This window comes from Chanodichthys erythropterus, chromosome 17 (assembly GCF_024489055.1).
Source record: "Chanodichthys erythropterus isolate Z2021 chromosome 17, ASM2448905v1, whole genome shotgun sequence".
Classification (NCBI taxonomy): Eukaryota; Metazoa; Chordata; class Actinopteri; order Cypriniformes; family Xenocyprididae; genus Chanodichthys; species Chanodichthys erythropterus.
Genome location: NC_090237.1, coordinates 37,118,755 through 37,141,923, shown reverse-complemented (window position 1 = coordinate 37,141,923; position 23,169 = coordinate 37,118,755). Strand labels below are relative to the sequence as shown.

The window sequence follows — 23,169 nt, the reverse complement described above, 5'->3', positions numbered from 1 at the left end:
AGTCTTACATGTTATTTTAACTTGAAATAAAGTAGTCTTTAGAGAGCTTGCTTAAACTGTTTTCAGAGATTTTTTTTTCTTTTTTTTTTTTTTTTTTTAATCAAGGCAATTAGCATGAGACCAGTGTCCATATATAGCAAACCAACTGAACCTTTGCAAAACACTACAGAAAGCAGGTGAACAGAGAGCATGGTAAGATGTCAACTGTTTTGTAAATAAATAAATAAATAAATAAATGCTACTGTTAGAGGATTTAATGTTTGCTTTGTTGGTGTTTTTTCATCTGCAGACTTCCGATAGACAGAGACAATTGAGCTTGATATAACTTTGCGTGTCTAATTAGTTTTCCAATAACTTTACAAAAACAAAATCCACATAATAATTACATATCATTCAACATGCAGCCACCATTAAAGAATGAGTCCAGTGTCTTGGTATTTACACTCTCTGGTCTGAATGAAACAATGGAAAATAGATATGTCTTGTTTTCTTTTACTGCACTGTATTATCCCCTTATGGTCTTTTGTAATGTAACTATAATTACTACTATACTCTTACATAAGAAGCTTCATGAGCCGATGTATGTGTTATTATCCCACGATCATGTGATTTCTTATATTGGATGCCTGATTCAGATATTTGTCATTTATTCATCTATTCTGTGTGACTTTTCAACATTAACAGTGATGGCATATGACAGGTATGTGGCAATATGTAGACCACTGGAGTACCATTCAAAAATGACAAATAAGAAGATTCTTAATTGTATCCTTTTCTGCTGGCTGACTCCATTTTCTTGCATGTCTGTTCTAATCATTTTAATATCTAGACTCACCTTATGTGGTTTTAATATCGAAAAGTTATACTGTGAGATTTGGGCAGTTGCAAAACTTTCTTGTTTTTCTACAACAGTAAATAATGTGTTTGGGTACATTGTTATTCTTACATACTTTGGACATGCAGTATTGATATTTTGCTCGTACATTCACTTGATTAGAAAGTGCAGGAAGTCAATCGAGGTCAGGCACAAATTCATACAAACATGTGTGCCACATCTGCTTGCATTGATCAATGTGACAGCTGCTTTTTTGTTTGATGTACTGTACAGTCGTTATGGCTCAAAGAATGTGCCACAAGGCGTACGTAATTTCATGGCTCTTGAATTCTTACTTGTCCCACCCATTTTAAATCCTCTTATTTATGGACTAAATCTGACAATAGTGCGCCAGCAAGTTATGAGACTGTTTTTCAAGAAACAAATGAGATAATAAAAGATAGATAATGAAAAATAGATAGATAAATAAATAGATATAGATAATGAAAAATAAATATACCAAAATATATTTGGAAAACATTTATTTATGCTAAGTATACTTCAAATACATTTCCATATTTATCCACTTAATAAAAACACCCCGCAATTGGTACACTTAAAGTCTGCTAAAGATAACTAAAGATATTAAGTATATGTGATTGTGCTAAAATGGAACTATTGCAAGTATAATTTAGGTACACTTTAAATATCTTGCATTTACAGTTTTTTTTTTTTTTTTCGATTGCTAAATGACAGTGAGCACAACTGGAGCTACATGTGCAAAACTCTAACTACAGTCTGCACTACCAACAGTCACCTGAGCTAAACAGTTAACACATGGCTCAAAACCAAAAAGCCAAACACTAACACAACCCTCACTGAGATACACACACTGTCACTCAGAACACACTGAGAGTAAAAACACTAGCATCAAACACCAACACAGAAAATACAAACTTTTCTTCTTTACATTTTGAACAATTTCAGTGACTTCATACAAAGTAATATTTTCTTCAAAGAAAAGAGTGACATTCTTGCACATGATTTATTTAAATTTTTAGAACATAATTCTTTAAGGTAAATGGAAATTAGCAGTTTGCTTCAATAGTCTGTAGTAATTTACGAAATTACAGTAATGAGTTACATATATCTATCTATATATATATATATATATATATATATATATATATATATATATATATATATATATATATATGTGTGTGTGTGTGTGTGTGTGTGTGTGTGTGTGTGTGTGTGTGTGTGTTCACTAAAAAGTCTAAAACAACACACATTATAAGACTATCAGCTGAAATTGCAATGTTTGAAAGCCACAAGGCTGAAATCTATTCTGTTTTGAATGTGTGGTTCACAGTTTTGACAACAGTGTGTTAGCATTTGAACAAAGTGCTGTAAATCCACAGTGTTGTGCAGGTTGTACTTAAAGTCATGGGATAAGTGTGTAGAGTTTTGAAAACTGTGTTCAAGCAATGAAAAACGAATTAGAGTTTGGTCCACATGAACTGTAGTTAGGGTTTTGCACATGTGACTCCAGTTGTGCCCACTGTCGTTTAGCAATTGAAAAAAAACTGTAAACACTATTATATAGAGATCATACAGTTTAGGCTTAATATTAAGAAATTGTATTGTGTAATAAAGACTCCAAACAAAGCTTAACCCATTTAATCCAATTTCCCAGAATAAAATAAAAGTAAATAAATAACTAAAAATACAACCAACATCGAATTTCTGTACCTTTAGCATAAATTTATGTTAACATACTTTACTAATGTTTTGTTTCGGAGCAATGATGATGCAAACAATAATTAAACTGCTCTGGTCATTTGACAATTTGCACTAACCATGTGAAACTGCACATATCTAACTGAGACCCTTTATTCTTTCCATATTTGCTGGAAATGCACTAAAACAGCCGTTAGTTACAGAGCTTCATAAATGAACACTTTCTTAATGGTCACTATTGTGACTGGTGAGATTAAATGGGTTAATTGTAATTTTCATATTAGTAAGTCTCAAGCGTATGTAAGTAAATTTGTTGATGGATTTGTATTACAATCAGTATGAAATAAATGTATTTTAAATAAATGTTTTTGTTTGTTTGTTTTTTCACTAAGGTAGGTATGAAGTGAAGAAGGCAGCATTACTCATAATATAATCTCTGTACTTCACAGCATGTTTAAAACAACACACATATTCAGAATGTTTATTTTTGTGTGAACATTACTTGCTGCATTCAGGTGTGCTCATTTTTTCTCTTATATAATTTCTGTTTTAATAAAGTGCAATTCAAAAATTGTGTGTGTGTGTGTGTGTGTGTGTGCGTGCGTGCGTGCGTGCGTGCGTGCGTGCGTGCGTGCGTGCGTGCGTGTGTGTGAAAAATCCACATTCAAACCAAAATATCTGACTTCTTGTTGGTCGGAGCTAATCACTGTAAATAAGAAAGTTGTCCAGCTTAATGAGAACAATATATGTTCCGAGATTGGTGACTGTAGTTTAAACTAACCCCCCCACACTTTTGTCAAAAGGTTGTCTTAAGTGAACATAAACAGTTTAGAGAATATCAGATGTATATCAGTGTTTTGGATCTGTGTAATATTAGAGAAATGCTTAATTAATGCATTACAATTTAACTAAATTAGATTTTAGTCAACTAAAATCTTATGATATTTAGTCGACTAAAACTAGACTAAAGCTAAAACCATTTCCGATGACTAAAATATGACAAAATCAAAATTTGCTGTCAAAATTAACACTGGTCGTGCCAACCATTCTATACCCATATTAATTTACACTCCACCCTTATGTGACATAATTTACCAGAAATTACATCATTCAGATATCTTTAACAGAAGATGGAAAGTAGTATAATGCTTTTTATTCATATTTTTGAGGCATAATATAGTCATGGAGGGCTGTCAAGCTAACAACTCAACAGCATCACTTAAAATTAAGTTAAAAAATGTAATTTTGATAAATAAAAATATTCCATTGATCTTTTACTCATCCATAACCTACCCAGAAGGGAGATTTATCATCATTAATGTATCCATTAACCACACAACATATACATTAGCTAATATCTATAGACCAAACAATGATGACCCATCCTTTTTTTCATAAATTCTTTCACAAATATGTGACATAAATAATCTCATTATTACAGGAGACTTTGATTTGGTTTTTAACCCACAAATGGATAGATCAAACACTTCCATTTCCTCATGAATTACACTCATTATGGATTTGGCGATAGTTGGAGAATGAATAATCCTTTACGTAGAGAATATACTTACTTCTCTCCAGTTCATCAGTCCTTTTGATTCCCAGAATTATTTTTTTTCCTTATCAGCAAATCCCTCACCCAGTACGTAACAGAAATTACTATTCATCCAATTTTTATCAGTGATCACGCTCCCATCTCCATCATGTTAAACACCCAATCCTGTGTAGTACAGCAGATATGATGACACAAAAACTACACAACAGCCATCCTTTTGTCCCACTGTGATTAAGACAAAAGACTGTAATAGGACCCTCAACAACAACAAAATGACTATTGGACTGTGCTGGGCAGGAAAGATGACACCAATGATCCATTGATCACAGGCTAATCTCATCACGAGTTGACTTTGTTTACCTTAGCCCTCCATGCCTGAGATCAATGTGTGAACTATCGTGGACTCTCAGGGCCACCAAACTGGTTCTGGCTAGAGCCCAGCAAGAACAAAGAAAGGCCTCAAGAGAAAGACAATCTCTAAACATATTGGCTTGAAACCACCAAAATGGACAGGAATACTGTAAGGAACATGTCCATACGTTTTTTTACTCATCCAGTAAACCTTTCACCACATAGACCTTCAAGCAGCCCAACTGCTTCTGCAAAGGACGTTAGCTCCTGACTCTGCAACCGTTGGAAAGCAATCCAGTCTCTCCCACTGCAAACGGAAGGATACCAGTTGAAGACGTTTTTCATCAGTGGACTGATCAACCGACCAAGTGAAACATAAATGTAAGCTAACCAAACCTTTTCCCAAAGGTCTTGACATTAAGTTGTTGCTAAATGAGATTGCTATTTGTGTACAGACTGGTTATCTAGGGCCAGCTTATACAGATAGATACGTCAGACACTTTATCTGTATTCATTGCAAATGCTTATTTACTACATACATACATACATATATATATATATATATATATATATATATATATATATATATATATATACACACTACCGTTCAAAAGTTTGGGGTTAGCAAGATTTTTTTAATGTTTTAAAAGAAGTATCTTCTGCTCACCAAGCCTGCATTTATTTGATTAAAAAGAGAAGATCTGGTCAAGACCAATGCCCGTTCTGTTGTTTTACACAGAGGAGGGGATGTCTCTGACAAGCAAGAGGTGTTAGGAGAATATGTTCTTCAGTTTGGCAAGTACAAGGGCAAGTCCTTCAGGTGGTTATTGGAGAATGATGTTGGCTACGCTTTGTACCTGTCCAGTAAGGTTGAGGAGGAAGAAAGGGCTGGGCAGTTCAACCCAGAAGGTCCTTGCAAGGATAGCCTCATTTCCTTTCTTGAATACTCAAGAACCTTCAAGGAAATTGAGGATCTTAAACAGTATCTGTCTCAAAGGCCAGATCCAGTGCCAGTCTTGTCAGAGCATGACAATATTGTTGGATTTGGAACAAGAGCACAAGATACTTGGAGAAAAATTTGGGATACCAGGGCTGATGGATATGCTTCCTTTATAATGAGGCAGAAATGTGTTCCAGGTAGTAAAATGTATCTGTTGCAGCAGTATCTTTTAAAGCAGCAGCAAAACCAACTGGCCAAAAACCCTCCTCTGTTGCCCTCACCATCATCTTCCACTGCAAGGCCTCTGGTTCCTTCAAGTACTGCCTCTGATCATCCAGGTGAGTTAATAAAATTCATGCATACTTGATTAAAAGTCTCCTGATGCATTAAAGTCTTCTGGTGCATTTGTTTTATTTCATAGTAATGGAGAAGGATGAGGAACTGGAGAAGATGATGTTGAGTCTTTCTCCAACAAAATATCTCACACAGCCGAGTAAGTGAACCAACAATCATTTACAGTGTCATGTTTTTTATATGTAGCCATGTCTTGTTCTTTATGACATTAAGTTGCACATATGAAACTATTCATATTTTAATGCTTAATTTTTTAGGATCGTCTGCAGCCCCTGGATCCACAGTCTTGTCTAAAAGAGGTTATTTTCCACATCAGTTTTGGGGGATTATTCTGTTATAGACAGATTTATCCTATAGAAAACTGTTATTTTAAATTATAAAAATATTTCACAATATTACTGTTTTGCTGTATTTTGGATCAAATAAATGAAGCCTTGGTGAGCAGAAGATACTTCTTTAAAAACATTAAAAAATCTTACCGTCCAAAAACTTTTCTTTCCTTTTTCCTCTCCTTTAGATGAGATGGCACCACCACTGCCCTTCGTTCCCTCTCCACGAGCTGCTCGCACAGGTCCCATCAAGACAGGCGGTCTACTTTTTGTCCTGGACCATTTTCGGTGGACACAGCCCATGAGGGATTCAATTGATGGCCTTCTGGCTAAGTACCATGGGCAGAAATACCTTCTCAGCCAGGTGGATGCAGAGTATGCTGCCCTTGTGCAGGCTGCCTCCAAGGATCGCAACAGCCTCTTACACCCCACCACAAAACAGCATATCTCACGTTATGTGAAACACCTGGCCAAGATCACGAACACAAGTTCATCCCTGAACACCAGTTCAGAGAAACTCCAGGAGACCCAGCAGCTGTGGCATCACCTCACAGAAGGGAGTGAAACTGCAAGTGTTCCAGTGGTAACCCTCCCACCTGCCCCAGTGAACCCACCCAGAAATAAGCCTCAGGAGTCCCCGCTAACTAAGCGTGAGATCGAGCAAATGATGAAAGAGATTGTGGAGAAGCAGCAGCAACACCAACAGCAGCCTGTTACAAAGAGGACACGGAACTGTCTTGCTTGTGGCCAGCCAAAGTCACGATACCTTGGTGATGGCACCTCCATTCATTTTTTTTATCAGTCTGGGAACGTGAAGTACTTTTACTGCTCTACAAAGGTACACCAGATGTATGCAGCAGAAGGCCTCACCAATCCTCGAATGCCGTTTGCTGACTTTGCTGAAACACCTTTTTTTAACCGAGAGCTACAGGCCGCAAAGCAGCGTTCTGCAGAGGCAAGACAGGTAATGGAGGAGCGGAAAAAGAGAAAGGCCATGGAGCAGCACCCCACTGGTCGCCTTTGTAGGTTCTGCCACAAGCCACTCAAACAAGGCCCACAGAGTCCACACATACATGCTGGGTTCCCTGGTGTGGCAGGGAAATACGTCTATTGTCCTGCCAGAGTGTTCTCCCTGTATCAGACAGAGGGGATGACTCATGAGATGACTTGGGGAGAGTACTGTCAGTCTTCCTTTTATGAGGCTGAAAGGAAGAGATGGGCAGCAGAAAAAAGAAAGTGACTGCACTCATGATTCCTGGTTTGATTGTATATATTGTAATTATTGTATCATAAAAATATAACTCTTGTTTGTTATGGATATTGCTTTTTATTAGTTTATTTTACTTTAGAATGCCATGTTGGTCCATGCACGATTGTAAAATGTAAAAAAGTCTGCTTAACTTTTACTGTTATATATGCATCATTTTTTATTTATCAATGGAAATGGTTTTTTTTTGTTTTTTTCCCCCATATTCTTTCAAAACATTTTCAAAACTGATTATTTAGATGATGGAAAGCTCTACTTTTAATCTTTTGAAATTGTAAATACTTTGTATCTCATCTGTAAGAATTTTTTACATATAATATTTCTTAAGCATGTTGTTATATTGTTCTTACATTACCAAATTTTGTTCAGATTTGTAAACACTAAATGTTAATAACAGTTACTATTAAACTCTGTACATAATTATTTAATTAAAAAAAATCTTGTTCTCCAAAACATTACATTTTATCATTATTATTGTTGTTAAATCTATAATTTATTATTTATTTCTGTTTGATCATTAAAATACCAGAAGTATTGGCCTTATTTGCATTGTTTTTTATTTTTATTATTATTATTTTTTTTTTTTTATTGACTTGCATTATTTTATCCTGCTCAGATTTTTAAACACTAAATGTTAAACTGTTATTATTAAACTCTGTACATTATTATTTAATTTAAAATGCATATTTTTCTTGTTTTTTCCCTGTGTTCTCCACAACTTTAGATTTTATCGTTATTGTTGTTCTTGTTCTATAATTATTTAATGTTTATTTAATTATATATTTTGGTTACTATTGTACTGTATTTATTACCTTTTTCAGTTTTATATAATATGTTTATTATTGTACTATAAATAAAATGAGAAACGTACTATTTTTGGTGTTTATTGGGTTATTTCTATTTCTATTTTCTATAATTGGGTTATAATATTTCATATATGGGTTAAATAAAAAATGGTCTAAAACATAAAAGGTCTAAAACATGATCAAAATGTTCTTTTCAATTCTTAAAATATTTTCTACATTAAAGATAACTATACCCTCTAATATAAATGTTTATTAAGTTCATTACACATTTTATACATTCTACACAAGAACAGTTCTTACCAGTTTTATTTTATCTTTGTGCACAAAGTTCGTTTATTATATGTTAATCATACTTAAATTGTTTCTAGATGAAAAACGATTACAAATTCATTTTGTGGTCGAGGCGGGATTCGAACCTCTAATTTTGTGTATTATTTTTGACCCGCCTCCCTGGAATTTCCTCCATTCCTATTGGCTAGCAACGCTCTACACCTATGCGCGGCTGGCCCCCGCGGGTCCAGTGTCCATTGCGCATCTCATTGCACCACTGTGCAGGTGATTGTTGGCACAAAGTTCATTAGTTCATGTGAAAATGAACTCAAAATGAAGAATTTTAATAAAACTGCACTGAATGTTATATTTAATAACTTTACTTTAGATCATTCTGCAGCTCATCATGCTGTGGCGCAATACAGAGCAGGAAGAGGAAAAACAGCAGAAAATGAACAAACATGAAACAGCTGGTTCAGAATTACGGGCGAGAATGAACTGAGAATGTACAGAAGCTTAGATGAAAATGAAAACAGCATGAAACAAAAAGCATTTATTTCTAATCTAAGAGGCAATAAAGGAATCAAAACATACAATTTCATAAACCCACTCCACCTGGGATTCGAACCCACTATCTTGGGGTACAAAGCTCTTCAGGTAACTGGCTTTACACATTGAGCTACTTGAGGATGCACATTCAACAGGCTGTGGAAGAGAACTCTTAGTGTAAGAAAGAATTTACAAAAAAGCATTACTTAGCATGATAACCATATTAGCATGCTAAGCTAGCTTAATGCTAATGAAGCTCATGGTTAACTTGATAACTGAAGAGCCACATTAAAGAGAATGACAACTGGTTAGCATGCTAAGCAATTAGAATGCTAAGCTAACTAGCATAAGACAACAAACACAAGCAAGGTCACATTCAGAGACGAATATCTCGGGAATGGTAGCGAATATCAAAAATCCCTTCAGTCATTTCTGTGCGGCTCGGTCCAAAGATCATCTGAGCTGATTTTGGACAAAATTGACCAAAATTTGTGGGAGGAGTAGCGAAAAAACTGTTTCTGATTTACTTCAATATGGCAGACAGGTACATTTAAGGACAATGACAAATCACACATTGTCGGAATCGGCATAAGCCAGGGAATAAAATGGCAAAAAGCAGACAAATTTTGGATAATGTTTTCAAAAGTTATAAGCAATTTTGCAAAAATCATTATATCTGTGGAATACTAGGTGGCGCTGTGCTGAAACTTTTCATGTACCTTCAGGACTCTCTGATGGTCATATGTACCAATTTTTGTGATGATATGTCGAATTGTTTAAAAGTTATTGCAATTTATGACAAAATTAAAAATGGCGGACACGTGGTTCATCCGATGTTGACAAATTCAATATCCTCGAATTCGGCATGGCACAGGGAATCCATAGACACCAAGATCTTGATTTTCTAACAAAGTGTTCAACAGTTATTGGCCAAAATAGCCATCTTTCAGATCTCATGACCTGTAGGTGGCGCTGTTCCCAAATTTGGAATGGAACCTCAGCTCATGGTCTTGATCAAGTGTACCAATTTTTGTTTCGATTGCTCGACGTTTGGCCGAGATACAGCCTCTATAGCAATTTTGGGTCAACCTCATTAACTTTGTGACATCATAACTTTTGAACAAAGATGAATAAAAAAAATCTGTTCAGTCATTTCTGTTCGGCTCAGACCAAAGATCATCTGATCAAAGATTGGACAAAATTGGACAAATTTTGAAGGAGGAGTAGCGAAAAAACAGAATACTGTACTTTTCAAAATGGCTGCTACTGTAATGGGCGGAGACTTAATGTAAGAAGTTGAATAGCATCAGCATGAAGAGACAAATCAGATGTACTAAATTGTATTTTTCTAGAGCAAATGGATCAAAAGTTATAAACTTTAGAATGTTGAAATTTCGAACTGGTGGTGGCGCTATAGAGTTGGCCCTAGAGACTCCAAAATTGGTCAGATTTCTAGACATGACCATCTCTACAAGTATGCCAAATTTCATCATTTTCTCATGTTCCGTTGATAGGGCTGCCATAGACTCCCATTCGGAAGAATAATAATAAAAGGGAAAACGTACAATTACAATAGGGGCTACAGCCCCTTCGGGGCTTGGCCCCTAAAAACCTTGGGACACTGTACAAATTGTGAATAAAAACAGAATGCAATTATGTGGAAGTTTCAAATTTCAATATTTTATTCAGAATACAACATAGATGACATATCAAATGTTTAAACTGACAAAATGTATCATTTTAATGGAAAAATAAGTTGATTTTAAATTTCATGGCATCACCACATCTCAAAAAAGTTGGAACAAGGCCATGTTTACCACTGTGTGGCATCCCTTCTTCTTTTTATAACAGTCTGCAAATGTCTGGGGACTAAAGAGACAAGTTTCTCAAGTTTAGGAATAGGAATGTTGTCCCATTCTTGTCGAATACAGGCTTCTAGTTGCTCAACTGTCTTAGGTCTTCTTTGTCAGATCTTCCTCTTTGTGATGCGCCAAATGTTTTCTATGGGTGAAAGATCTGGACTGCAGGCTGGCCATTTCAGTACCCGGATCCTTCTTCTATGCAGCCATGATGTTGTAATTAATGCAGTATGTGGTCTGGCATTGTCATGTTGGAAAATGCAAGGCCTTCCCTGAAAGAGATGAAATCTGGATGGGAGCATATGTTGTTCTAGAGCTTGGATACACCTTTCAGCATTGATGGTGCCTTTTCACATGTGTAAGCTGCCCATGCCACACGCACTCATGCAACCCCATACCATCAGAGATGCAGGCTTCTGAACTGAGCGCTGATAACAACTTGAGTTGTCCTTGTCCTCTTTAGTCTGGATGACATGGCGTCCCAGTTTTCCAAAAATAACTTTTCCACTTTGCCACAGTCCATTTTAAATTAGCCTTAGCCCAGCGAAAATGCCTGTGCTTCTGGATAATGTTTAGATATGGCTTCTTTTTTGACCTATGGAGATTTAGCCAGCAACGGCGAATGGCACAGTGGATTGTGTTCACCAACAATGTTTTCTGGAAGTATTCCTGAGCCCATGTTGTGATTTCCATTACAGTAGCATTCCTGTATGTGATGCAGTGCCGTCTAAGGGCCCAAAGATCACGGGCATCCAGTATGGTTTTCTGGCCTTGACCCTTACGCACAGAGATTGTTCCAGATTCTCTGAATCTTTGGATGATATTATGCACTGTTGTAGCGAATTAACTCAAAGGGGAAATATTAATAACTATTCATAACTCAATATGATTATTCATTATGATTCATTATGAATATGTATATCAGTTAATCAGATTAACTGGATATAGCTACATTACGTTTAATATTACAATCAATTAACTTGTTTTCCAGTGAACACTCAATGTTGATTGTTTATTAGTTTCTAAGAAATGTTCAAGAAATGTTCCCAGGTTATGGGAAAATAACATTCTTATTGTACCATGCTACTTAGAGCATGTAGTCAGGATCTAAATCACTTAAGAGGCAATTTATTAGCAGACGGAGTCAGAACCAAACAGGTATTGTGCAGAGTCTTTATTAACTAACTAACAAACACATAACATAACATACACAAAGGTCACACACATACGTAGGTCAGAATGAGTAATGATAGAGTTGAACCGGAAGAGGTACTGTTACTAGAGCTATACGAAAAAGTCAAAGACAATCTGGAAAGGAATAATCAGTTTCTTCAGCAATAGCAAGGGTATTACAAATCAATACTAAATCGCTGTTTAGTGTCCAAATGTACGATACTCGCAAGATGCCTTTAGGCTGAGGAGCGTCAGATCTGCAGGTTGAGGAGAGATCTTGAGGATTTCGTCTGAAGTTGTTGCCAGTCTTTTCTATATTGTATGTTGAGCACATGGCTGCTTTGTAGGCTGAGGCCTGCAGACCCAGGCCTACAGGCCTTGGCCTGAAGAGGCCTGCAGCAAGGAGACGTCTGTTCCAGTGGTCCCAAAAGCAAGGAAAAGAGAGGGAGTGACATTGTTCTATAGCTTTTAACCTCTGTTCAAAGTCAAACCTCTTACAGTTGATGTAGCCAATGAAGGTGTTGTATTTCTGGGCAACAACACACCTCCTGTCAGGGCTTTTACGACCAAGAAAGATTAACAAGCTGAGTTTTTGAATAAGAACTATTAAAGATTCTTGTAATACTGATGGGTTGCACAGGTATGGACATACCGCATACGCAAGCATTTAAATCTTTTCGATACAAACCCATAGACACTAAACATGGCATGATTGAAGTTACCTTAAATGTATCATAAAACATACACACACATACGTGAATACAATGACTGTAATACAGCAACGGTAATAATGGATACCATTTCCTGGGAATGTGCATGTTCATATATAGAACAGTCTGTCTATACATTAATGCAAGAGAGTCTGTGTTATGTGTGGATAATGCAGGGAAAATGCATGTTTTTGTGTGTCTCTTCTCTGCTCTCAATGCGGTAGCCACATTCGTTGATGCAATAAAACTTGTAACTAAGAACTTCTCGGAAGATGGAAGCCAGACCCCAGATTGAGCTTAAATCTATTGGTTAACTAACAAATAATTGTGTCTGATTTGTCTCAGTCATTACACTGCAGATGATGATAACTTCAAACTCTTTGCAATTTTTCTCTGAGAAACTCCTTTCTGATATTGCTCCACTATTTTTCGCCGCAGCATTGGGGGAATTGGTGATACTCTTCCCACCTTGACTTCTGAGAGACACTGTTTTGCGCTCATATGCTGGAGTCCCTATTCATGTCGATCCCGACTACAGGCTTTTAGTAGTACTGTACAACAAGATTGCTATTTCCCATAACCTGGAAATGAACATTTCTTAGAATTAATAAATAATTAACACTGTGTGTTCATTGGACAATGGGTTAATTGATTGTAATATTAATTTTATTAAATTAAGTTAATTTTATTAACTGATCCAAATATTAATAATTAATTATAACTAGTTATGATTAATTATTCATATTTATTTTGAGCTAATTTGCTACAACAGACTGTCACATTGGGTGAGAGATGTTATTACCCTTGCCTATGAGGCACGTGGTCACACTTCGCCTACAGGCATCAGGACTCATTCCACCAGGGGGGTTGCCTCTTCTAGAACTTTGGCGGGGGACGCCCCCTTGCAACATTTTTGTGATGCAGCAGATTGGTCCTTTCCGCACACATTCATAAGGTTTTATAGCTTGGATGTTCATGTTACTCCGGACTCTTGCGTCCTTGAGTCAACATCACAAGCTAGTGTCTGAGACTCTCTTGGCTTTTTGTGACTCTCTTCACAGCCTTTGGGTCCGGACACACAGTGCTGCGGTGTGGGTATTCTCGTTCCCATAGCTCTGATAAAGCACAGCTCAAATGTAGCTTTTGAAAGGGAAAGCCCCGGGTTACTTCACTGTAACCCTGTTCCCTGAAAAAGCAGGAACGAGAAGCTGCGCTTCTTTGCCACACTGGGATGTCCCAGGACTGCTCTTCAAACAAAATATCCTGCAGATGCACCTGCTGCACATCTAATTATAGCCTTGCTTACGACGCATTCCAATGACGTCACACACGCTATAAATAGATCAATTTCATTGATGTTGTGTACACATATTCACCGCTGGTCAAGACTACGGTCATTCCCATAGCGCTGATAAAGAGCAGCTTTTCATTGCTGCCTTTTCAGGGAACAGGGTTACAGTTAAGTAACCCGGGGCGTTCTACATATATATTAGGGAACTTATAATAGAGATATACACATACTTAACACAATTTTACACACACACTTCACATAATTATATGTTCATCCTACTTTCTGTTTTCTGATTTTGTGTTTTGTATTGATGAAATCGTCTGACTGTGTTTTTTCTTATGTCCTGCTTTAATGATAATAATAATAATAATAATAATAATAAATTATAATAAATAATAATAAATTAATAATAAATAAGATGAAAATGATTATTTTATCTTTAGCAGTTTGTCTATTTCATTTGCTAGGGAGCGGAGATTTGCCAGATGAATTCTCAGCAGAGTAGCCCTGTCTGCAAAAACTTATTTGTGTGTGTTATTTCTGATGTGTAGGAGTTTGTTCCTAGTAAAGTTGATTGGAAAAAAAAAAAAAAAAAGTTACTTAAAACAGGACAAACCAACATAAATAGTAAAAGTACTGAAGAGATACAAATCGAGGCAGCTGGCGCCATCTTTAAATTACCCAAAAGCTGTTTTTAGACCAACAAAGTTTTGAGTTTTGAAATGCACAGGATACATTTTATAGCACAATGCATATTATAGACATCTTAATTGTCAAAAGATCAAGGAAAATTTGTGACCCCTTTAAGGCCTATCAAAACAAGTCTTACATGTTCTGTACTGTCTGCCCTTGTATTTGTTAGTAACTTGATTTGTCCACTGTATTGTAAGCCACTTTGTAAAAAAAAGTGCCTGCTAACAACATAAAATAAAATTAAATAATTTTGTTCATTATTATTCCATATTAATGTAGTTTGGAGTCTAATATTTTGTCAGGAATATGATTAGCAATAGATGACGAGATAATACATGCTATTATACTTTTTGGCATAGATTGGCATAGATGGATAGTTATTTTAACTTAAAAAAGATGAAGCCTTTAGAGAGCTTATTAAAACTGTTTTCATTGTTTGTTATTAACGTAATTAGCATGAGACCAGTCTCTATATATAGCAAACCAAATCAAACCTTTGCAAAACACTACAGGAAGCATGTGAATGGAGAAAATGGTAAGATGTCAGCTGTTTTGTAACTGGAAAAAAGTATGCCACTGTTTTGATTTGGTACAGATTTGATGTTTGCTTTGTTGGTGTTTTTTTTTTTTGTTTGTTTGTTTGTTTGTTTTTTTGCAGACTTCCTCCAGACAGTGACAATTCAACATTGTACAACTTTCTATGTCTAATTAGTTTTTCAATAACTTTCCAAAAACAAAATCCACATAATAATTACATACCATTCAAGATGCAGTCACCATTAAAGAATGAGTCCAATGGCTTGGTATTTACACTCTCTGGTCTGAATGAAACAATGGAAAATAGATATGTCTTGTTTTCTTTTACCGCACTTTATTATCCCCTAATAGTCTTTTGTAATGTAACTATAATTACTACTATACTCTTACATAAGAAGCTTCATGAGCCGATGTATGTGTTTATATGCAATCTGTGTGTAAATGGCCTTTATGGCACGTCTGGATTCTACCCTAAATTTCTGTATGATTTATTAGCACAGGATCACATTATTTCTTATGTTGGATGTATGATTCAGATATTTGTCATTTATTCATCCTTGATGTGTGACCTTTCAACATTAACAGTGATGGCATATGACAGGTATGTGGCAATATGTACACCACTGGAGTATCATTCAAAAATGACAAATCAGAAGATTCTTAAATGTATCCTTTTCTGCTGGCTGACTCCATTTTTTTGCATGTCTTTTCTAATCATTTTAACATCTAGACTCACCTTATGTGGCTTTAATATCGAAAAGTTATATTGTGAGATTTGGGCAGTTGCAAAACTTTCTTGTTTTTCTACAACAGTAAATAATGTGTTTGGGTACATTGTTATTCTTACATACTTTGGACATTCAGTATTGATATTTTGCTCATACATTCACTTGATTAGAAAGTGCAGGAAGTCAATCGAGGTCAGGCACAAATTCATGCAAACATGTGTGCCACATCTGCTTGCATTGATCAGTGTGACAATTGCATTTATGTTTGATGTACTGTACAGTCGTTATGGCTCAAAGCATGTTCCTCAAGGTGTGCGCAATTTCATCACTCTTGAATTCTTACTTGTACCACCCATTTTAAATCCTCTTATTTATGGGCTAAAACTGAAAACAATACGCCAGCAAGTTATGAGACTGTTTTTCAAGAAACAAATGGGAATATCTGAGTGAATGTTTTAAGTCAAACTCTCATATGATTTAGTTGTTTTAGAATAATTGTGTCATTAAAAAAGTCTAAAGCAAGAATCATGTTGAGATGTGTTGAAGATTTATTTAATTGGAATTGTTATTTTGCAATTGAGAATACAAGTCAATAAGCCATAAGAGGTTCTGTGTTACATTTTACCATGATTAAGGGGAGTTCTTAGGTATGAAGTGAAGTAGAGGTCATTACTCACAATATAATCTCTGTACTTTACAGCCTGAAAAAAAAACTAGTTATAATTAAAATTAAGAAATTTCTGAAAATTCCTTGCATTCAGGTGTACTTTGATATAAAATCTCTGATATAATTACTGTTTTAATAAAGTGCTATTCAAAAATTATGTGTGTGTGTGTGTGTGTGTGTGTGTGTGTGTGTGTGTGTGTGTGTATGTTGATATGTTTATAAACATATGAACAAGGCTAAAGCATCGAACTGGTACACACTGCAGTGCATACAACAGACAATAATAGTCTGAAAATATAAAAATATATTTTCAAACAGTAGAAATAGAGGTATTTCTTCACTGAGAAAAAAACAACAACTGTGCCATTCTGGGACTTGCAGGAATTAGTGTAATCAAATACATTGAGACTCTCAATATATTGTGCTCTCATTGTGCTCTGCAACTTGGTTTAAGCTTTCAATAATAATTAAAATACTAGATAAAAAAGTTTGAGGACAAACTTTAAGTTGGCTTGAAAAAGCCGGTCCAGAAAGTTTGAAGTAGTTTTAAAAGTGTGAAGTTTGAGAGTTTTCAGTTTAAAAGTTTAAGTTTTAGTTTAGTAGTTAGATTTAACATTAGGCTAATCACTATTAGCATGTAGCTATTCACTGCTAGCATGTGTAGCATGTTGGAAGTCCAGATTGCTAGCATGAGTCAAAAGAGCCAACCGCCATATCTCTACGATGTTCTTATGCAGAGATATAGATTTTGCAAAACGGTTGCTAGGGTACTCTGTTTGGTTGCTAGGGAGTGGCTAGGCAGCTACCAGTGATGATACTCCAAAGGCTGCTTGACAATATAAACCAACCCCCATGTCTTTATGATGTTCTGATGCAGAGATATAGAATTTGCAAAACGGTTGCTAGGGTACTCTATTTGGTTGCTAGGGAGTGGCTTTGCAGCTACCAATGATGATACTCCAAAGGCTGCTTGACAATATAAACCAACCCCCATGTCTGTACGATGTTCTGATGCAGAGATATAGATTTTGCAAAACGGTTGCCAGGGTACTCTGTTTGGTTGCTAGGGAGTGGCTTGGCAGCTACCAGTGATGATACTCCAAAGGCTGCTTGACAATATAAACCAACCCCCATGTCTGTACGATGTTCTGATGCAGAGTTATAGATTTTGCAAAATGGTTGCTAGGGTACTCTGTTTGGTTGCTAGGCAGTGGCTTTGCAGCTACCAATGATGATACTCCAAAGGCTGATTGACAATATAAACCAACCCCCATGTCTGTACGATGTTCTGATGCAGAGATATAGATTTTGCAAAACGGTTGCTAGGGTACTCTGTTTGGTTGCTAGGGAGTGGCTAGGCAGCTACCAGTGATGATACTCCAAAGGCTGCTTGACAATATAAACCAACCCCCATGTCTTTATGATGTTCTGATGCAGAGATATAGAATTTGCAAAACGGTTGCTAGGGTACTCTATTTGGTTGCTAGGGAGTGGCTTTGCAGCTACCAATGATGATACTCCAAAGGCTGCTTGACAATATAAACCAACCCCCATGTCTGTACGATGTTCTGATGCAGAGATATAGATTTTGCAAAACAGTTGCCAGGGTACTCTGTTTGGTTGCTAGGGAGTGGCTTGGCAGCTACCAGTGATGATACTCCAAAGGCTGCTTGACAATATAAACCAACCCCCATGTCTGTACGATGTTCTGATGCAGAGTTATAGATTTTGCAAAATGGTTGCTAGGGTACTCTGTTTGGTTGCTAGGCAGTGGCTTTGCAGCTACCAATGATGATACTCCAAAGGCTGCTTGACAATATAAACCAACCCCCATGTCTGTACGATGTTCTGATGCAGAGATATAGATTTTGCAAAACAGTTGCTAGGGTACTCTGTTTGGTTGCTAGGGAGTGGCTTTGCAGCTACCAATGATGATACTCCAAAGGCTGCTTGACAATATAAACCAACCCCCATGTCTGTACAATGTTCTGATGCAGAGATATAGATTTTGCAAAACGGTTGCTAGGGTACTCTGTTTGGTTGCTAGGGAGTGGCTTTGCAGCTACCAATGATGATACTCCAAAGGCTGCTTGACAATATAAACCAACCCCCATGTCTGTACGATGTTCTGATGCAGAGATATAGATTTTGCAAAACGGTTGCTAGGGTACTCCATTTGGTTGCTAGGGAGTGGCTTGGCAGCTACCAGTGATGATAGATAGATAGATAGATAGATAGATAGATAGATAGATAGATAGATAGATAGATAGATAGACAGACAGATAGATAGATAGATGGATGAGTTTGAATGAGTTGATAGATAGATAGATAGATAGATAGATAGATAGATAGATAGATAGATAGATAGATAGATAGATAGATAGATAGATAGATAGATAGATAGATAGATAGATAGATAGATAGATGAGTTTCAATGAGTTAGATAGATAGATAGATAGATAGATAGATAGATAGATAGATAGATATTTAGTTTGATAGATTTAGTTTGATAGATAGATAGATAGATAGATAGATAGATAGATAGATAGATAGATAGATAGATAGATAGATAGATGAGTTTGAATGAGATAGATAGATAGATAAATGAGTTTGAATGAGATAGATAGATAGATAGATAGATAGATAGATAGATAGATAGATAGATAGATGAGTTTGAATGAGATAGATAGATAGATAAATGAGTTTGAATGAGATAGATAGATAGATAGATAGATAGATAGATGAGTTTGAATGAGTTAGATAGATAGATAGATAGATAGATGAGTTTGAATGAGTTAGATAGATAGATAGATAGATAGATAGATAGATAGATAGATAGATAGATAGATAGATGAGTTTGAATGAGATAGATAGATAAATGAGTTTGAATGAGTTAGATAGATAGATAGATAGATAGATAGATAGATAGATAGATAGATAGATAGATAGATAGATAGATGAGTTTGAATGAGTTAGATAGATAGATAGATAGATAGATAGATAGATAGATAGATAGATAGATAGATAGATAGATAGATAGATAGATAGATGAGTTTGAATGAGTTAGATAGATAGATAGATAGATAGATAGATAGATATTTAGTTTGATAGATTTAGTTTGATAGATAGATAGATAGATAGATAGATAGATAGATAGATAGATAGATAGATAGATAGATAGATAGATAGATGAGTTTGAATGAGATAGATAGATAAATGAGTTTGAATGAGATAGATAGATAGATAGATAGATAGATAGATAGATAGATAGATAGATAGATAGATAGATAGATAGATAGATAGATAGATGAGTTTGAATGAGTTAGATAGATAGATAGATAGATAGATAGATAGATAGATAGATAGATAGATAGATAGATAGATAGATAGATAGATAGATAGATAGATGAGTTTGAATGAGTTAGATAGATAGATAGATAGATGAGTTTGAATGAGATAGATAGATAAATGAGTTTGAATGAGTTAGATAGATAGATAGATAGATAGATAGATAGATAGATAGATAGATAGATAGATAGATAGATAGATAGATGAGTTTGAATGAGTTAGATAGATAGATAGATAGATAGATAGATAGATAGATAGATAGATAGATAGATAGATAGATAGATAGATAGATAGATGAGTTTGAATGAGTTAGATAGATAGATAGATAGATAGATAGATAGATAGATAGATAGATATTTAGTTTGATAGATTTAGTTAGATAGATAGATAGATAGATAGATAGATAGATAGATAGATAGATAGATAGATAGATAGATAGATGAGTTTGAATGAGTTAGATAGATAGATAGATAGATAGATAGATAGATAGATAGATAGATAGATAGATAGATAGATAGATAGATAGATAGATAGATAGATAGATAGATAGATAGATAGATAGATATTTAGTTTGATAGATTTAGTTTGATAGATAGATAGATAGATAGATAGATAGATAGATAGATAGATAGATAGATAGATAGATAGATAGATAGATAGATAGATAGATAGATGGATATTTAGTTTGATAGATAGATAGATAATGAGTTTATGAGTTTGAATGAGTTTCAATGGATTAGAAATAGTACATAGAATGGCACTTGAGTCTAATTGAGTTTGAGTCTAATGGGCTTCCATAGTTTAAATTTGAATTTTGACAGTTGGAATTTGAAAGTCTTGGCTCATTTGAACATTCCGTCAATGAAAGTCAATGGGATTTTTTCCAAGTTTGATCAGCATTTTTAGGAAAACCGTAAGTCGGATCAGTCTGAAAAGATATAGCAACCCGAGTCAGAACAGTCTGAAGGTCTGGGCTGAGTTTGGTGGTTGTAGCTTGAACAGTCTAGGAGGAGATAGTGTTCAAATTTTCGGTCAGAAGAATAATAATAATAAGTTTATATAGCAGATCAGTAAGTTGGCTTTTTCAAGCCAACTTAATTAACAATGGCAATAATAAATATAGCTGCAAGCGGTAATTATGGTACCAAGCACAAATTAGTCATGATGAATTAACCTGTTAGCTTGCACATGTGCATAAGGGCTAGTTAGCATGTTAGCTTAGCACAACATCAAAACATTACAATCTATGAGATTAAAACCATGTTTTGATTATGTACCTTGTTTTTTAAATTGAAGCATAATAATAAAAAACAAACATGTTTTTGCTCCAAACTGGAAATTAACTATTTCATAACTTTTTTTTTTTTTTACCATCAGGAATGAGCTGGCCATGACATAAATTAGGTGGCTCATCCGCAATACTTTGGTGCGGGAATGTTGGTGAGTATGTGATTATTTTGGTGAATGGTCACCTTTATGAATGAAAACTCTGGTTAGGAAGAGTGTATTCAGCTGGGTTGTGTATACAGTCCTTCCGACGGAACACTGGTTGTTGTTTTGTTTATTAATTAGCTTTTTTTGTTTTTGAGGGTTATCCTGGGTAGAGATTTATATCTCTTTCGGGGGTACTGTGGGATTACAAATTTAAGAATCTGTTTAAGTTCCCTTTCGAGGGAACTCGCACTGCGTTGCCATGGCAACGCTTTGGGGAATTCCTTCAGCGAAAGCACTCCTGAAGGTGTGTACAACTAGTCCGATCATGATAGGTGCAATATCATGCCGTGACGTATGCCGGCGGAAGCTATAAAAGGACCTGGCAAAAACACAGCTGTTTCAGCTTTCTGGTCTTCAGCGTGGCTCAGGTTCTGCTGCTGCAGAGGCAGTCCGGCGCCTGCAGTCGTATGGTTCGCAAATGAACCTGGCGGAGAGCGTTGAGACGGCTGCGGCCCTTTCTCAGCCTTCAACCGCCGGGCCCAGTGCTCAACATCGGGATCCGGAAGCCCACTCCATGGCTTTTTTCGCCCCGTGCGAGCTGTTGATGCTGAGTCCGTCTGGTTCTGAGGAATTAGATGTGCTCAGCATTGACTGTGAGATGAGTGATTTGGGTGACTCAACCAGCCCAATCACCACAGTATGAGGAGCTTGTGGGGGTTATAACCCGTACTGTGGTGAAATTAAATACTGAATGGCCGGCCGAGAGACAGGAGGAATGCAGAAAAAGCAAACTAGATGAGCGTTTCCTCCAGTCAGCTCCACAACCTCCACGTCGGGGCTTAACCCTCTGGAGTCTGAGGCTGATTTGGGGCCTGGAGAAGTTTTGACATGCCCTGACATTTGTGCTTTTTTCAGTTGTTCATAAACATATTAATGACAAAAGTGTCATTACACTGTATTCAGCACAAACTAGGCTACCATAATATGTGAGGAACATGTATGTACATGTTTGTGTTTTTGAAGGAATAACGTTTATGCGTGGTTATTGAAAAAACAAAAAACTTAAGTCACTGAAATAAGGCCAAAAAATAATATGACATCTGTGTTCACAAGACTTCTGGGTATTGGAGGACTAGAGTTTTTGCTTAAAAATTATGTAAAAATTATCCTTCCTACTCCTTCATATAAAACAATAGAGAGATTAAAATTTTCTAAAACATCTTTGGTCAAGAAACACAGTATGCATGGAGGCGTGAATCATCATGAATAATGGGTGATACTCACCTGAGAATACAAAAGAATCGCATAACAATGACCTGAAATGACTTGCATAATAATGAGCTCTTTCAGTCAGGTAGGCTATGTGAAAAAACCTGTGAGACAGGCTATGTAAGACATTGATCATGTCTCAAGCTCATCATGGTGTATATCAAACATACAGAAAAAACAACAATACTGTGAAATATTATTACAATTTAAAATAATGATATTCTATTATATACTTTAAAATGTAATGTATTTTTGTGATGCAAAGTGTCTCAACAATTATGTTACCTCTATGGCATTTCATGTAGGCTTTTAGCTTAAAAGCATGCACATTTGGAGAAATATTGATGGATTTTCATATGTTTATCAATTTTCTATACAGAGGATTAATATTTATTCAGGATTTTTTGTCATTACTATGATTGCTGGATACTGTGTTTTCAATTCATACTTGCAGCCGGAGGGCACTCTGTGCACCTTTAGTCCAC

General features: G+C 35.8%; 2 protein-coding genes across 2 annotated transcripts; both read left to right on the top strand.

Moving 5' to 3' along the window:
• Window positions 1-398: 398 nt before the first annotated feature.
• LOC137004247 (olfactory receptor 52L1-like) lies at window positions 399-1,268 on the top strand. The gene has a single exon (XM_067364432.1). The coding sequence runs from the start codon at window positions 399-401 to the stop codon at window positions 1,266-1,268; it is 870 nt and encodes a 289-aa protein (XP_067220533.1).
• Window positions 1,269-15,468: 14,200 nt separating this feature from the next.
• On the top strand, window positions 15,469-16,416 carry LOC137004980 (olfactory receptor 1D2-like). Its single transcript, XM_067365717.1, has one exon. It carries the CDS (start codon window positions 15,469-15,471, stop codon window positions 16,414-16,416), a length of 948 nt encoding a protein of 315 aa, XP_067221818.1.
• The last annotated feature ends 6,753 nt before the right edge of the window (window positions 16,417-23,169 follow it).